The sequence below is a fragment of the Solanum stenotomum genome, chromosome 7 (genome assembly GCF_019186545.1).
Source record: "Solanum stenotomum isolate F172 chromosome 7, ASM1918654v1, whole genome shotgun sequence".
Taxonomy (NCBI): Eukaryota; Viridiplantae; Streptophyta; class Magnoliopsida; order Solanales; family Solanaceae; genus Solanum; species Solanum stenotomum.
This window is the reverse complement of record NC_064288.1, coordinates 55,542,494-55,560,749: the sequence shown is the minus strand read 5'-3', so window position 1 is coordinate 55,560,749 and position 18,256 is coordinate 55,542,494. Positions and strand designations below refer to the sequence as shown.

At 34.4% G+C, this 18,256-nt stretch overlaps 2 protein-coding genes across 2 annotated transcripts; one reads left to right on the top strand and one right to left on the bottom strand.

The window, feature by feature from the left end:
• Window positions 1–5,365: 5,365 nt before the first annotated feature.
• Window positions 5,366–7,941, top strand: LOC125871229 (nascent polypeptide-associated complex subunit beta-like). Its single transcript, XM_049551827.1, has 6 exons — window positions 5,366–5,491; window positions 6,390–6,457; window positions 6,941–7,089; window positions 7,177–7,233; window positions 7,479–7,517; window positions 7,609–7,941. Exons 2-6 carry the CDS (start codon window positions 6,390–6,392, stop codon window positions 7,782–7,784), a joined length of 489 nt encoding a protein of 162 aa, XP_049407784.1. The 5' UTR covers window positions 5,366–5,491; the 3' UTR covers window positions 7,785–7,941.
• A 2,654-nt stretch (window positions 7,942–10,595) lies between these two features.
• Window positions 10,596–17,837, bottom strand: LOC125871725 (uncharacterized). The gene is made up of 9 exons (XM_049552380.1): window positions 17,669–17,837; window positions 15,910–15,958; window positions 15,676–15,764; window positions 15,479–15,535; window positions 15,323–15,385; window positions 15,045–15,110; window positions 13,669–13,755; window positions 11,591–11,684; window positions 10,596–11,245 (listed from the first exon to the last, which is right to left on the bottom strand). The coding sequence occupies exons 1-9, from the start codon at window positions 17,771–17,773 to the stop codon at window positions 10,764–10,766; spliced, it is 1,092 nt and encodes a 363-aa protein (XP_049408337.1). The 5' UTR covers window positions 17,774–17,837; the 3' UTR covers window positions 10,596–10,763.
• Between the last annotated feature and the right edge of the window lie 419 nt (window positions 17,838–18,256).

Below are 18,256 nucleotides of genomic sequence, written 5' to 3'. Positions count from 1 at the left end.
GTCAATAGTTTCATCAACTTTCTTTTCCTTTTTTAGATCCACTTTGAATCCAGAAGTTTATTTCCTCGAGGAAGATCAACCAACTCTCAAGTATAGTTGCTCAAGATTGAATCTATCTTACTATTGACAAACTTTTCTCAAAGAGAATGAGTCCACAAAGGACATAACTTTTAGAATATATGAGACTCATTTTTAAGAAGAAATGTTACAAAATCAAACTCGTATGAAGTAATTTGTCCATTGACATTTACTACGCCTCCGAATCTCTTTATTAAGTACGTTCTCCTTTGGTTCTTTCCAAGGTCGTTTAGACCCTTCACTTGACTAACCAACAGTTCGGATTTATGAACCATAAATCGACATGCTTTACTATTTGTAGCATATCCAATGAACATACAATCCAAAGTCTTAGGTCTTATTTTGACCCGTTTGGTTCCCTCATTTCCATTTCTCATATGAAATAGATTGTATTGGAAATTGTTTGATCACTATCTTTCAAGAGTTATTGCGTGTATAAACTTTAAGGGACGACAAACAATTCTCTATCAGGATACAACAAAGACTGAACAAACACAACTTTCTGTTGCTCTCTTTCTTAACAAACAAACGTTTTTTTTTATCTCTTTATGAACAGACAAATTTTTTTGATGTTCTCTTTTGCTATAATGATAGCACCCCCCACAAATTTTGTGGTAAACCTGAACTTATAAATAGGACATTCAATATTTCCTTCAAAGTTCGGTGTTTTCCTGTCAACAATTTCATTAGATTGAGGTGAGAATGTGCAGTAATTTAATGGATGATTCCATTTTTCAAATATATTTCTGCAAAAGAAGATTCATATTCTCTACATCTACCACTTCTAATCATGACAATCTTTTTATCCAACTGATTTTCAACTTCAGTTTTATATTATCAATATGTTTCTATTGCTTCATCCTTACCATTCAGTAAATAAACATAACAGTATCTAGTGCAATTGTCAATAAGGGCAATATGACCCAAATGTTTGTTTTACAACACAAACATAACATATCACTTTTCACCAATGTTCATGTCTATAAAAAAAAATTTAATAGACATATCTTTTCATGAAAAATCACAATATTTTAAAGTGAAACTTTTTCATCAAAGAATACAATTCTTTTCAATGAGTAATGTAATTTTGTGGTTTCATACTAGTCATATCATATACTAGTAAAGAGAGACTCAACGACCACAATATCAAATATACTCCAAGAATTTTGTGGGTCTAACATAATACAAGATTGTCATTAAATTTCATATCTTGTACTTTCAAATTTAAATTAGATAGTAAGTCTAATTTTGTCTTTATCACAAGTTAAGAACCCCCCACATTTTAAATATGTTCTCAAAAATATTTTTCAAGTATTTCAAATTATTTTCCACATATTATTTCCCATGCTTACACATTGGCAACATGAAGCCTTCTTTTGGAGATTTAATCCATATAAACACTCATTGCAGGCACAAAAACCACTAATTTTATGTCACTGGTGTTTTTTCCCCCTTTTTGTCACAACTAGACAAACCACTTAGTATTTAGAATACTAACANCATGAAGCCTTCTTTTGGAGATTTAATCCATATAAACACTCATTGCAGGCACAAAAACCACTAATTTTATGTCACTGGTGTTTTTTTCCCCTTTTTGTCACAACTAGACAAACCACTTAGTATTTAGAATACTAACAATAAAGATTCAATCTTTATACAACTTGTTTCTAGTTTAACGATGAAGTTTTTATATTCTTCTAATCGTTAATCGAATGAACCTTGAATTTTGATGAAGTTTTAATATTCTTCAAATCAGTTTCACAGTCAGACAGAGTAGTAAACCAAAAAGGTTTTAATCTCCAGAAACCTCAAATACAACACCATTTCGAGCTAATGATGAAGATTTTTTTTTCCAATCATTTAGCCTTAATATTCCTGACGAAGATTTTGTACTCTTCAAGTCAAAATATTCATTCAAACAGAGTATTTAACAAATTGGTGAAGTTTCTATATTTTTCAAACCAATGCACAATCTGATTTGTTCGTGAAGTTCTTATATTCTTCAAATCAAAGGAGAAAAAAAATCTCCAAAAGTCAAACACAATCAAATTTCATATGGAGTAGAAAACTACAAAAGTTTTATTTTTCCTCTTCTAAACAGAATACATATTAATAATAATAAAGATATATGCTGAGATCATCACATAATGATCATCTATACTAACATTTATGAAATAAATTTCATAACTTATAAAGGATAGAAAGAGAAAATAATAATTAAGAAAAATAAAGATAGAACTTGATTTTTACTCTCATTGAATCATATTCTATCTGTCAGCAATAATTCCATGCAAGTCACTTTTCTTGCTAATTTTTTTTTTCCTTTTCTCAGTTTCTATCATATTCCTATTTTTCTCAAGAAGACATTTAATTTCAACAAGAAACTAAACTCATGTTCAAATATTGTTAGGAGACAACATTTATTCATTTACTTCTTCTCATAGTTATATAAAACCAAGAATATAGGGAAAAATTAAAGTGCTCATCTTAGCTTTTATGCACAAAATAACTTTTCTCATTGAAAAGAAAACTGAAGGGGTGCAATGCTTGAATGCACTTGGGAATAAAATAAAAATAATCTTACCCATCCAAGGAAAACTTACTACAAAAAATATACTCGAACATATTAAAGTAGTACTAATTCATCCCAAATCTCTTTTATCATATGATAAAATAATTCTATTTTTCTTCTTTTTCTTTCCCCATAAAAAGAACACAGAAAATAGAAGTAATTTCCTTACCACAGAAAATACCAACATTAAATTTTTTAAGCTTGTTATCTCCTATATTCAGATTAGCAAACTAGAAATAATAAAAGATGAAAATAAAAACACAAAGAACTATCCGAGTCCACATAACTCACGATGTATCCTTAAGAAATTTAATCCCCTCAAGTACCCGAGGTTGCAGATTAATTCCTCCCAAGATAAAACGGATTAACCATTAAAGAAGTAGCGGTACCTCAAACTTCGATAATTTCAACGAACTCAAAATGACAGCAATGAATCACACACACAGACACGATCGATCGATTTTGTTTTGTAAGAAATGTATGCAAAAGAAGGGAAGAATTCGATACAGAAAAATGAGAGAAAACCTCTCTATTTATGGCCAACAAAGGGTAAAGGTCACAACCCTTTGGAAAGAAGACAACCTTTCAGAAATGTCACAACACTTTGGAAAAGGCATAACCTTTCAAACGGTCACAATCCTTTAGAAATGACACAACCTTTCATAAAGTTCACAACCCTTCGGCATAGTCACAACCCTTCATTTCCTGTTCACACCTTTAAAACCCAACAATAAGTTGTTTTTCAAAAAAGTATTTTCCGGAAACTTATCTTATGGCTTGCACGTTGACATATATTGGTTAGATTTGATAGGTATGATGATTATGCATTAGATGCTGCTAAATATATTAACTGTCCACTCTACAATAGTATACAAATTTAAGTATTTTCATGGACCATTGGCTTCAACCCCAAAGAAGAGACATCAAAAACTTTAGTTTGAATATCTCTTTCGAGTTATTCTCTAAACCATCATTACTGTCCATAGCTTTAGGAAGTATAGCTGAAGAAGATGATAATTTTGAGGCATGAAGAATCATTTTCCTTAAAGAGATATTACTTGTATACATATTGGGGAAAATACAAGTCATTCCCTTCAGGATATAATAAAATCCTTGTATATACATGTATATTTTTCTTAGGCTACTTCTGGAGAGTCCTTATATTTATAAAACTTAATAGATGAATTTTTATAACAACCATGTTCTTTCATGAACAAATGACTTTTCATAATAGTCATCTTATTTCATGAACAAATGACTTTTTATAATAGTCATGTTCTTTCACTAATAAATGTGTCTGATCAATTTAAAACCTCTATATATTACAAAATATCCAACATCAACATGGTATTAGGGCAATTGAGCTTCCAATTGTTGCTCAAACAACCAGTCTTCTAATGAAGAACCTGTTCCTTCTATTCCTTCACAAGTTGTTCCCTTTATTCCTCCAAATGTTCAACACACAAAAAATTTGACAGCCTTTGATGTTTAAATACTTAGTCAATTTCAGGCACAATTAGTGATAAAAAATCAACAACTAGCTAGCGATATCTTGTCAAGCTAAGGAAGTGCATTAGCGGGGGTTGATTCGTCGAAAAATAAATTTGCATCAATTGTGTATTTCGTCATCAAGAGGATACGAAGATTCAAAAACCTTTAATTTGATAGTGTAGACATAGAAAATTTATGGGACTCTACAAGATGTATTTGATTTCAGTTAGAATTCTCAGAGGCTACTCTATCTAAACCCCAACTCATGCATATAAAGGGTAATATATTCCTTTAGAAGAGGCATCTCGAATATTCTGCAAATTCATGGAATATTCACAGTCGTGGAATATTCAAAAGATAATGCAGATCAAATAAATCTCATCATAGTTTGAGAAATACGTCACTATGACCCTCGAATCACAAAGAAATTATAAGAGAGAAGAATCAAACGAGGAATAGAATTGTAACCATATTGTTTTATCAATGACCAATTTAATAGTTTAGAAAACTGGTTTACCCCAAAATTACAGAAGTATCTATACACATATATAATAATATACAAAATGAAATTTCTTCAATCTTTACCAGTTGATACTTCTCAAACGACAAGAATCTTCTGAAATTTTGTGGTAAGATAGATTTATTGATGGCATATTATTCCCAATAGGTGAGACATCATGAATCATAAGAGAATTCGATTGAGAAATATTTTGAAAATGACTAGCATTTTGCTTTTGAGATTTCACTCGAGTAATTGTGCATGAATTTGAGATTTCTCGAAGTTGAGACGATTTTTAGTACATTTTATTCGTCTCATCAAGATTTATCAGTTGACTATAATTTTGGATTTTTCAGAGGTCGAGAAGGGATTGTAACCCACAAGTTTCTCATTTGATCCAAATTAGTTAAGTATTGAAAACCTCACTAAATTATATAGTTATTTATAAATTGTATTAGAATGTATTTATCACATTAATAGATATTGTATTATATAGAAGCTATGTATACAATAATGTCCATCGATTTAGTTTACTTATATCTTTGAAAAATCAAACATTTTAAATTTTTTATAATTAAAACCAAATGAAATCACTAAACTAAAATATCAATATAGTCTGTCGATTTAGTTCGATTTTCGATTATCCAAAGAGAAAAAATGCATAAAAAGGAGGGGATACATACGTATTTAATTTATTGAAAAAGTGTTGAGGGCAAAACCGGAAACTGAAAACTTCTCACATTATAGTACGATATATAGTTTTATCTTCACCCGAGCAAACTCTCCTTCTGTCTTCCATTTTTTCCCTCTCATCTGCGGCTAGGGTTTTAGCTCAGTCTTCTCCTCACAAGGTTAGCTTCTCTATGGCTCGCCCTACCCCCTAATCTCTCTAATGGGTGTCCAATTTTATGATTTTCTTGGTTTTTTACTCTCTCTTTGTTTGTACATGTATATGATGAATTCTGTGTGTTAAGTGTATACTTTTTGTTTGGGTAATAGTATTGAATGTTATGTTTGTGTTGAAATTGTTGATGGGGTTTGGATGAATTGATGTTATTAAATTAGATTTGGTTTATGTTTCCTGGATCTTAATCTGTTGAAAAATGAAAAAAAAGTTGCTAGCTTTATGGTGGAACTTTGACTGTATACTCTTTCTATAGTAGAACTGTGTGTATGGTAGAATGGGGATTTTTCTTTCAGTTAGATGACACAGAATGGTGGCCTTATGATTTTTGAAGGATGAAGCTTGTATTTTTTATGTGGATTTTGGACATGATTTTGTAAAATTTTTAAATGAATTTTTTTCATACTTTATAACTACATAAGGGGATAAATGACCAATTATTTAATGATACTTCTTTACTTCTTGATTTTGGTAGCTCCTCTAAGCATTGAAGTGGTTCTGTTTTGTCTTTCTATAGTTTGCAGGGAGACTTACTTATTTTGTTATCTTCTTTTAGCATAAAATGACCAATTTAATATTTTAGAAAACTGGTTTACCCTAGAATATGGATGTGTTGTTTCCTAGTCTTGTCTTTGTCAAGTTGGTACTTGTTAGCTATAACATTCATGTATGCTTGTGTGTTAAGCTTCTTATATAGAAGCATTTATTATTTTAGCTTGTGAATTTTCTGGATGTGGTTTAGTATAGTTTTATGGTCATGGAGGTTGTTACAAATGCAATAAATATGCCAGTTTCTTGTTGCCTGTTATTGAGAGATATTGACTTTTGGTGTTTTTCTGGGACAGATGAATGTAGAAAAGTTGCAAAAGATGGCCGGTTCGGTTAGAACCGGTGGAAAGGGTACCATGAGAAGGTATGTTTAGTTTTCTGTAGTTTCTGTGACTCTGTGACTGTTGCGACATGGAAATAGTTTGTGTTAATGTATTGAGAAAGAATGTGGGTTTGTTGCTAACTTAAAGATTTCAATTACTTGAGAGCCTGTTTTTCCATGATAATTATTCCCTTTTTCCTTAAGAGTTGCTCACTTTATTACAAAATGAGTGTTTGATCATAAAATTTCCAATTCTAACTTGGAGTTTGATTCCACGTTTGAAAAAGTGCTCCAAACCTATCTTCCAACTCCATCTTCATCTCCAATTTCATAAATTACAAATAAAATGAAAAATATTTGGAATCTAATGGCCAAATGCCTACTTAAGTTAGTAATGACTAACAAGTGTTTGTCCAAGGGTCAAATTGAGTGAGGAAGGGAGAGAAAGGGGACATGAGAAGTGTATTGATAAGGGGTATCTTATATTTTTCATTCATGTTTGCTGAATTAGTGCTTCTTCTGCAGAAAGAAGAAAGCCATACACAAGACAACTACAACCGATGACAAAAGACTACAGAGCACGTTGAAAAGAATAGGTGTCAATGCCATTCCTGCTATTGAAGAAGTCAACATTTTCAAAGAGGATGTTGTTATCCAATTCAGTAACCCCAAAGGTATTAATATAATCTGTGTTTCACATAGTTTAGTCATCTGTCGCTTTATTGCCATTCTAATAACCTTTTGTTTTGGATTCTGTTCAGTTCAAGCATCAATTGCTGCAAATACATGGGTTGTCAGTGGAACCCCCCAGACAAAGAGTATGTGCTCTATTCTTTCCTCATGCTTTGCACCATTTGAATGTAACCTCAACATATGATTTATTAGTTATAACTATGTCACAAAACAAATTTGATTATGAGACTAGCATTCTTTCTGTTGGGTCTATAACACATGAGTCCTTGATTATTAGCGGATTTGTGCTTCCTTATGGTTTTAACTCCTTTTGACTATGTCTTGGGGACGCGCATAAGAATTTCTAAGCAATATTTCTTACCTCTTGCAGAATTGCAGGATATTCTTCCTCAAATTATTCACCAGCTGGGTATGTGCCATTTTTTAGGCCTACACTTGAGTCGTGAGAAACCTTAAACAATTAAGTATATGTTTTGACTGTTGAGAGTTACAATTTTCAGGTCCTGATAATTTGGAGAATTTGAAGAAGTTGGCTGAGCAGTTCCAGAAGCAGGTACCTGGTGCTGCAGATGCGGCTGCAGGTGCTGTTGCAGCACAGGAAGATGATGATGATGTACCAGAACTTGTGGCTGGTGAAACTTTTGAAGCTGCCGCTGAGGAGGGCCACACTTCCTGAAGGTTTTGTTGAACTTACTTTCCAGTGTTCTGATATTAGATTTTGCCTTAGCTTTTGAGTGTTCTATTTCATTTCTATTGTGACACATCTCAAAAGAATTCTTAAATGCTTTTAATAGTAAGCTACTTTGCCCTTCAAAGCATAATCTTCTATTTCAGCATTGCTGCCTTCTTCTATGTCATAGTATTTGTTATTCTATACAAGCTAGTCTTTATAGTAAGAATATGTCATAGTAGTTGTTATTCTATTCAAGCTAGTCTTTATAGTAAGAACACGTGATTACATAGATCTCCTTTTGACACACATGGGGAAGAACTTTCTGCTTTTTGCTGATGTCCTTATGTTTTGTGTATGATGGGGGCTTAGCAGGTTGTGTAATTGAGGTTGAACAGTCATTTTGGTTGCCATGAGGTAACAATTCTGTATTAATTATAGGGGCCAAGGCTAATGCTATTTGAGCTTAGCAACTAACAGGCCAAGCAGGAACAGTTCTGAGATTACTTTGTAGGGAGCTCTCAACCAGTGACTAGTTCTTTTGGAATTCCACCCAGTGTTTGGTATTTGCTTTGGTCTTAATTGATTTCTATTCGCACCAAGAAAAACTCTAAAAGACTTTTGATAAAGAATGATTGTGGTTACTACTAACCTATCACAATCTCGAGTAGTACACAAACTGTTTTTAAGTAGCTCGTTAACTTGTTGAAGTTATCTTCTCTCTTAATTACCTTCACACTTTGCTGAGGAAATTCTGGGATTTTAAGTGCAGTTTTAAAACCAAAAGGAAGACTCCAATGTTTATTTTTCAAAGAATTCCGTTGATCACAAGAAAGGCAAGTGTTTTTCCTGCTAATGGAGCAAGGTTTGGAAGGTAATTAATAAGTACGTTACAATCCATTTGTTCAACGTTTAGTACAACAGCAAACAAGTATTAGCAATATGGCTTATGACTATTGACAAGATTATCAATTAGTATCATTTAGCAGATGAAAAATGTACTTTGTACTAGTTACAATTAGTTGTGGCAATAACCTACTTGCATCCAACAAGCTCATGAGGCACTTAGAGGTCACATAAAATTTTGAATACTGCTTGAACTCATTTAGCCACATTTTTAGTTTGTGTCAATTAGCATAATTGAAACTGGTCTACTACACAAGGTTACAATTTTGTACATTATATTTTGTTGCAAGTCCACTGCTGCCCATCTTCTGGCTTTTCAGCTAAAGCTAGAAATTCATCCTCATGTGATCGATCCTAACACGCTTCCACTGCTTGCTTCACTCTCAACTATCAGTACTACTGTGACTAGCAACTTTTTCGGGATCATAGTCATCGTCAGATGGCCAATCTTGTTCAGGGAATAACGACTCCTTACCCTGATTAATAGATAATTCTTGGAGGGGTGAACAAGTGATTTTATGGAAAGTCACAGTAGATTACTGAACCTCTCAGTTACTATAGCATTTGTTGCTTCTACTATTTCCTTCTTACACTTGCAAAATATGCAAAACCAGCCTTCATCATATGATGGGACTGCAAATTATCATTTCTCTAGGAATAAGTTGTCATAAATAAAATATGACCCTGCAGACGTATAGCTAAACAGAAGTTGTAAAGTTGTGCTCTGATGCATAAGGATTGGAAGAAAAGGGAGAAATAGAGGATTCAGACAAACCTGCTATTTTCTCAAGACATTTTTTATGGAAAGCGCCGTGCAGTTGCATGTACCATCATCATTCTCAGGAAAAGCTTCTTGCAATTTGCATTTGTCACAGATAATCTGAAAACAGAAGAAGAAACTTTGAACTCTGCATCCAAGTTTGATTATCTATCTATTTGTGCAGATTTTATTTTTTTTTCCTATTTCAGCTTAGATGCTGCTATGAGTTTTAAGGGGTAGGCAAATAAAGTGCAATTAACAGAGAAGCAGTAGAGAAAGTTAGCAATTATCTGTCAAGACATGACTGATATGTCACCTGAGATTAACTCTATCTCAAAAGATAGTTCATGAGGGGAAAATTATCTAGTCCATATAGGCAAACTATTTCATTCTCCAATTTAATTCACTCTAATAACCCCTTCACACCCAGGCCCAATTGGAGCATTGATCGGAAGTCCAAATGGAGAGGAACCTTACTTTAATACCATTTTAAGTTATGACACTGGTCACAGAGATTTAACTTAACCTCAAAATCTAGCTCTTGTTTGAGTCCACTGGTCCATTCCCCATACTCTACTCTAAACATAATCAAATCTGGCGAAGGTGATAATTGCACACATGAAGGACCTCTCTAGAAAGGTGGAAGTAGTGGTGGAGCTACCGTTGTCAACGGTTGTCATTTTGCACCCCTTTGTTGGAATATTATATTCGTACATCAACTTCTCAACTTGCTGCAAATGTCAACCTTAACCCTTGAATCATTGATTTCTGCACTAGTTATTCAATGTTTATTAATTTTACCACGAAGGGCAAATGAAAAAAATATACTCGTTTCAACTATTTTAGTAAGAACAAGTAAAAGGAACTAAAGGAAGTAGTTATATGTAATAAGGCTAATATTGAGAGGAAATGATAATTCCTCATTAACTAAAATGGATAAATAAAAAGAAAAATCTAATTTTAGTATCTTGAACAAGTAAAAAGAGAAGGAGGGTTCACTAAACTGAAATTAAATTTTAGTATCTAATTTTAAATCATCAACTTGCACACACACACACACACACACACATATATATATTACAAAAAAATTTACACTATCGTGTAATTTAACATGTATATGGCATTTTCACAAAATTCAACAATCATACGTCCATATCGTCTCCGATAACAGAGGTCAAAAGCAAAAGTTAGTGTATATCAAACCAATCCTCGGCTTAAACTTTGAAATTTCAACGTTACACTTTTTTTACAGAGTATGCACTAGTTTAAAAACATGTTATCCCAGAAATGAATACATCAGAATTTGGGGTTCCAAATTTTCAACCGGGTGCAGGTGGTGGAGGGGGTGGCTGCATCGACATATGGGGCATAGCATGGTGACCACCATTAAAGTGCTGAGGTGGTGGTGGCGGACGCCAAACATTACCACCCATTGCAGCTGGTGGTGGAGGGGGCCTATTTAGAGGTGGAGCCATTTGTGGGGGAGGCGGAGGTGGCATTCCTCTGAATTGCATTTGCTGCTGCGGAATGCCAGCTGCACCTGGTTGCATAGGCTGTCCCTGCCAAGCTTGTGGTGGAGGCATCTGCATTGGTGGGTAGACATTAGGCTGCATAGGTGGTGGCCGGATTGCTGGAACAGGAGCTGGAGGCATAGGACCATTTGCAAAAGGCCGTGGGGGAATGGGAGCACCAACCGCACCATTGGCTTGTGGAACACCGGGAAGTGTTGGGGGTCCACTTGCAAACATGGTGTGAGGCCTGTTTTTCTGGGTACCTGGGTTACTGGAAGCTAAAACCCTCTCTGCATAGCATCCACAACAAATCAGAATTGTATTAGAAAAGTAATGATTACACAATTAAAAAAAAAAAGATAATAAAGCTCCTGAAATTCAAAACACCGAGAAGACATATAATAGCAACTCGTGCATTTTGATAAACACCTCACTCATTCCCCTTGTTACCCACTTTGAAGGATTTCAAAATACCGAGTCTTCTACAGGCTTTTGGTTCCAAATCACTACTTGAATTCAAATGACATTTCCAAATTGTGATCGCACAAGCATAACAGAGTTCAACAATCTTGATCAAAGACAAGTATCCACATCCTAGCATTCTCAACTTCTTTATCATAAACATAAACTCTTACCAGCAGGGGTGCCATGACGTTCCCCCTTAGTATCTTTCTTGTAGGCATAGGACACTGTAATTTGGCGGTTGCAAAGATATTGACCATTCATTGCCTGCAGAAATGCCAAGTTGGAAGTCGGTCCAGATTCATCAGCTAGAAAGCATCTGGCATGGACTAAGGATTTGAAACCTCAAAAGCAACAGTACATTAAAAATTCAGAGTTCTCCGAACATGTAAACTAGTAAATGTCAGATGAAGATGCAAAGTTTAAACTCAAGTACACCACATGGGAGAAGTTGTATCTTTACCAATAACAGGGTCCTCATATTTAACAGGACTTCAAGAGGCTGGTTTAGTGGTGCCAATTAGATCAAGTTACAAATTAGGCACTAGAATAATAAACAGTTCAAATCATCACATTGACCACTTAAACTTGTCTGAGATAAGATATTCAACGCTTGGAAGATGCATCCTGCACACTACTATTTTTGTAAGTGATATTTTATTGCTATCAGACTGCCACAGCACCCAGAGGGTGCCTCATAAGGTTTCACAATATGTATCAGAATCCCTAAAAATGTAGGGAATCTAGGAAGTCCATCAGTTGCTCACACTCATATACAGCCAGATACTTGCACCACAAAAACAAATTCTGCAAAAATTTGAAATTCACAAAAGAAACTGATAATTCTGTCTTCAAAACATCTATGAATTCTAAGCAAACTGTCCAAAATATGCATATCAGAATGATTCTCCATAGATGCTGTCAGGAATTGATTGCAGATCCTATGTACTGACTTCTGTGGCATTACTCATATTGCATCCTGTACACTAATTTTCCAACTTCTTCATTTTTGTTTCTACCACAACCATCAGAAACGTGACCTTCCTAATCCCTCAACTGATATTTAAACTCAAGACTGCCCAATATTAGATGAGAAAACTCTCCTTTTAGTTGTTGTCCCTTAGATGCAAGGTCAAGCTATAATCCTAGGACCTTTAACGCAGAGATGCAAACTCTGAGGCAAAGGAGAGGTGCTGAAGAAAAGGAAAAAGGAAAGACGTAGAGAATCAATGAATTTTAGCACTTCATCCAAGAATAATGTATTCCCCCATTTCAATTTGTCTGTGTTACTTTCTTTTTTAGTTTATTTCAAAAAGAACGTCAATTTCTATATTTAGTAAAATTTCACACCTGACATCCTACATGGCATATTTAAGATTTTGATACATTACACAAATCATTAGTTTAAGACTACAAGATTTAAAAGACTTCTTCATTTTCTTAAACTCCATGCCGAGTCAAACTAAGACACATAAACGGAGGGAGTATTATATATGCAAGGTAAAACTAAAGTTATTTTGTCCCGAGGACACTACTATTATACTAAAACCTTAAAGCAGATATGCAAACTTTGAGGCTAAGGGGGGGGCAAACGAAACATGTATATGTTTCAAAGTATTTACACACTAGTCACAACTGATCCATAATAACAATTAACGTATATACATGCATACCTAACTATACTCGAGGGGTACAACTTTTACTATATCTAATTGTTCAATTACACAATTTTTAAAGAAACACAAGCTTCCATCTCCTATACAAAGTCAGACACGGATAATTTGGGGCAAAAGGTTTCCAAACTCAACCCTTTTATCATTAACTTGGAGACAATCTCAAATCATATAGAACAATTGATTGCGGCAACTACTTAACCATTTGACTACTTAAGTCAAGTGGTTAACCATTTGACTTGTCTTTCAGACATTGAAAGGAAGCACCAATGTTGTGATTGTATTATGATTAAACCAGATTAAATAATAGTACAAACCAGACAGGAAAATACTCCATTTCTAACACAGCATAACCTCCATATCATGCAAATAGCTTATCCTCTCAAGTCTGATTAGAAATGTATCTTAACTTATAATCCAGACTTAAAAAGAAGACAGATCTTCACACACATCACAGGCTCCAAGTCAAAGCAATAGCTAATACTTATATTTGAACTTCTCTGGACTTGTAAATCGCAACATATCATATAGCTGTTCAAGTTATGATTGGTAAGCAAAGAGGTAAAAGGACAGTCTACCTCAATTGCTGCATCAGAGGCATCAAATGAATCATAACTAATGAAACCAAAACCACGGGAGTTCCCTGTCTCGGGATCTCTCATTATCTGGAAGAAAAGATAATACATTAAGATATAACAACAAAGATCACCTGTAAATGGTAAGTAAACTATGTGGTCCTAGTAAAATGTATGTATGCATTGTAACTTACCAAAAAAAAATTATATATATATATATATATGCATAGTTTGTCATTCAAGCTGGTCTAGCATGTTTGTTTAAATGAATTCTCATACAAAAAGGATAAGTTTGATGGATGAGCTGCCAACCATTCAGGAGAAGGATAAAGTTTTTCCCGATTTCGCCAAGCATTCAGGGAAGTTTGAGGAGCAAGAAGAAATATTGGAAATGAGCGAGAGACGGAGTTAACTAGCAAGTCTGGGAGGTTCTTAAAAGCTGTGCGGGAGGAAAGGCTATCTTGGTGGCTTCAAAAAGGCCATTATTTCACCAATGCTAAAACGTGGTAAAGTATTTAGAAGTTCCAATCTATTTTTGATTGTACTCATCCCAAAGAACATTAAAAACCAAAGACTTTATATTAATGAGTCCAGTGGGAAACAACAGTAAGAAATTTGTTAAGGTGCTTTTGACCAGATAACAAGGTTGCAGAGGCAAGGCACTAGATGTAATGGATCAACATCTCAAAATGTTTTTATGGGAAGGAGACAAATATTTGATGCATGTTCATCATATTAATACCAGAAGCACTTACTAATATGATGGATAACAAAGTAATGAGGGGCTGTCTGAAGTGATGCAGAAATAGGATGGCAAGGCAAGGTGGTGTAACAGTGGACCACCTACAGATGGCAAGGCAAGGTGGTGTAAAAGTGAACCACATACAGTTTTTTGATAATCATCTAGTACTATGTGTTTTGGAGGGAATAATTTGAATGATCCATATTGATTATTAAATGAACAAAAAAAGGCTCAATATTCAACTAAATCAGAGTGCACTAGCCATTAGGTCAATATCTCTATGCTAAGTAAGGAGGACAATCATTAACAACATTGCAAGGAACCATACTTTTTCGCCCCTCCCCCTCCCCCACCCCCCTAACCCCCGAAAAAGAAAGGGAAGGACAATAGAGAACCTGGAGGAATCTACTTCAAAGGGAAAGATGTTTGCTAGAGGATGTACAAATACAATACACACTAGCAGATTGCTATAATTTCATAACATAATCTGAAGCATGGATACAAAATAGGCGAGAATTAATAAACAAAAAATAAACCCCCTTTTTTCTTGACTAAGTAGGAAATTTACACACATCTTAAAAAGCAGCAAAATGAAGAATCATGAATCATATGAAAATAGAAAGGAAATGATTTCAACCTTTGGATTTGAAACAACAACTCCAAAAGCGCTAAAAGTGTCGTATAGAAGCTTCTCATCTACATCCTGCATATAAGATCGAAAAGGATTTTGTAAGTTACCAAAAGTGCTATCATGAACAAGGTTATATATGCAGGTGATGTCATACACCTAAATAAAAGCTGCTATCCAATGTCGACATCCAAACACATTTGAATGAGAATAGTACGAGAGTTTGTAAATCTTTCTCAAAAAGGAAAAGAGTTTGTAAAATACTATCAAAGATATCTATTGCATACCGGATCAAGGTTCCCAACAAACAAATTGGCACCAACATCAACACTCTTTTTATCTTGTGATGCCTGTACAAGGATAAATTATTAGATTAAATAAAATGTAAAATATGTAAGAAAAATCACTATAGCAAGGGAGATGCATCAATGTCATAGCATTACCTTATTCACCCTTATTGGTTTCCCATAAAGTTTAATCATATTCAGTACCTTTATTGCCTGCATCGGTAATGCTTTAGAGAGAGAGAGACAGCAAGAATATCAAACACTAAATCCATGTCCAAAAAAAATAAAATATAACAGATAACAAGACGTCAGCAAATAAAAATAGTGTAAATGGAAAAACAACCAACACTTACATAGTCAGCATCCTCTTCACTTCGGAATTCTACAAAACCGTATCCTTGATGAGCATTAGTAACTCTGTCCTTGGGAACATAAACATTGACTGCAAATTATATAGGCAACAAGTGAGATTTAAAAGAATCTAAATTTCCCAAAAGTTTAAAAAAGGCTAAGAGGATGCTGATGAAAATTTTAAAAACAAAGAGGATGTTAAAGTGCCAGCTGTTCAGTAAAAAATTTAGACATACCTACTGGACCTGCTTGAACAAACAACTCCCATAACAACTCTTCAGTAATCTACCAATAAAAAAAAAACAAATCAGTAACCTGAATCAAGAAAAAAGAATCTCAATTTTCTGAGTCACTTCAACCCTGAAAGCAACAAGATATAAAAAAACAAAAGGAGAATCAGGAAGGAGCTAGTGAAAGGGGACACCAGCATCAAATATAGTGTTAACTGCAAAGGGGAAAAACAGCGAGAAACTGCAGAGGTAGTAATAATAGACAATGAGGCAAAGTTTTTAAAGTGACTAATATTCAAAATATTCAAAAACACATTGAGGCACATCCACATAGAGACACAGGAGTCAAGGCATAAACCCTCACCAAACAGACGAGCAGACACATAGCTATATATATGCTATGGACATATTAGTAAAAACATACATGTTAAACCAATACTAGAACAAGGAATTCACTAGCACTCAGCAAAGCCATAGTAAGATTAAAGGGGGGAAATTTTGATATTATAGATGCCAGATAACATTGAACATTTTGTTCTATATAAGATGTCAATCGCCAGCTGATCCATAACTGGGGAAAGAATATCCTTTGGGTATTAAGAAGGCAGTTGGTCTGCTTTCATTTTCATTCCACAATTCTAAGACGACTTGGATTGGAGAACAACTCTAGTTTTGCTGGGAACAACTAGGAATAAGGCAGAGGAAAATATCCATTACCAGATTGTGATGGGGACTTCGTTTTAGGTATAGACTTTACCTAAAAACGTAGTGTTGCTATACAATCATCTGGAGAGTCAACATTTTATAGTGCCTATATCTAGGTAATGACGTATCAAGTTATTCTAGCTTGGCAATAAAAAAATTGTGGTTCCATGAAAATTCTTAAATGAACATTAATCATGTAAGTATTGACATATGAATTGGAACTTTGAAAAGGCTTCAAAACGAATGTTAAAATGGTTGAAATTGCAACTCTTTTATCTAATATAACCATGGTGTCTGGGTCCGCTTGCACGCTCGTCAACTAATAAAGAGGTGGTTGAACGTTATCTATGAGGAGCTAATCACCATATAATTAACCAATTTCTATCCAATTACCCTCACTCTTTTCTCGTACATTGACATCATTAATTTGGCATTAACTATTACACAAACGTTTGATTTATAGAAGGAAGCTAGTCATACCCAGGTTTATCAAATTGGAACAGGAAATCACCTAATCTATTAGCATAAAGTCAAAAGAAGAAGCAACTAATCCAGTCAATTTCGGCAAATTGAAAATGAATTGAACCATTTTAGTGGGAAATATATCGAGCATCAAATTGTACGTATTTTAACCAATATTTTAAGATGTACTTTCTGATCATATTAATATTAAAAGTACTGCAACTTATAGTCTTTTGCATATAGTTTTCGAACATCTAAACTTTTAAATTTAAAACATTGAATTAATCTGCTTCAGCTTATCTAGTCAAATTGACACTCACAAAGCAAAAAACTGACAAGTAAAAGTGAATGGATTATGGATGACGTATTTGACTCTGCTTCTCATCTTTCGAGAAGCTTTTGTCAATTTAAGGGTGAAAAGATAAAACTTTTTACATATTCTGCCAGTAACAGTGACTATTTGTGTTGTGATTGAATCAGCTGTTCCATTTCTTTCTGTTAGTAGGATTTCATAACTAGTCCCACTCCAGATACTGGAAACTGGACAGAAGCGTCGAGAAAGCGAAACCCTAGGAGGATTAGAAGGAAGGAGAGATACCTGAGGGTCGAGGTTTCCGACATAGGCGGTGGCGTCTTGGTTGCGCTCCGCCGAGTGTTGGCCGAGAAGGTTTGCTCCCACACCCGGAGCGATACGGGTCGTCATACTCACAACTCTCCTTCACTAAAAGATTTGGCGTTTCATGTCAATTGACATATTATTATAGTCGGAATGATTGGGACACTCTATTCAAAGACGAACTCATGATTTGAAGATTTCGGCTGCATTAATACTAGCTAGATTCGAACCTGATTTTACGGGTGGTTCTCTAGCTAGTGCCAATAGCACAAAGACACCATATGTTCCTTATAGGTGCACTGTTTCCGAAGTTAATGAAGGCACGTGCACCCTCTTGTGGGCAGTGGCGGAGCCAAAATTTTCACAAAGGATGTTCAAAAATAGCACAACAAAAGCTTTTTTAAAGAGTCGAACTAGTGAGATTCAAACACACGAGCATTTCCTCATTCCAAGGAGGTGAAATCAATGGGCAATAACAACTTGTTATGTTAAGAGTGTTCAAAATATATTATTTAATCATTTCGTGTATCATTTTACTCATATATACTGTATTATTTTTCGACGCCCTAA

Bases quoted from the DNA above. Each gene is read 5' to 3' on its own strand.
- LOC125871725 (XM_049552380.1), bottom strand. From the start codon at position 17,773: ATGACGACCCGTATCGCTCCGGGTGTGGGAGCAAACCTTCTCGGCCAA. The intron at 15,765-15,909 runs GTATGTCTAAAT...TATAATTTGCAG, and splicing joins TGTTCAAGCAGGTCCAGTAG to TCAATGTTTATGTTCCCAAG. The intron at 15,386-15,478 runs GTAATGCTATGA...ATCCTTGTACAG, and splicing joins AACCAATAAGGGTGAATAAG to GCATCACAAGATAAAAAGAG.
- LOC125871229 (XM_049551827.1), top strand. From the start codon at position 6,390: ATGAATGTAGAAAAGTTGCAAAAGATGGCCGGTTCGGTTAGAACCGGT. The intron at 6,458-6,940 runs GTATGTTTAGTT...CTTCTTCTGCAG, and splicing joins GGAAAGGGTACCATGAGAAG to AAAGAAGAAAGCCATACACA. The intron at 7,090-7,176 runs GTATTAATATAA...GATTCTGTTCAG, and splicing joins CCAATTCAGTAACCCCAAAG to TTCAAGCATCAATTGCTGCA.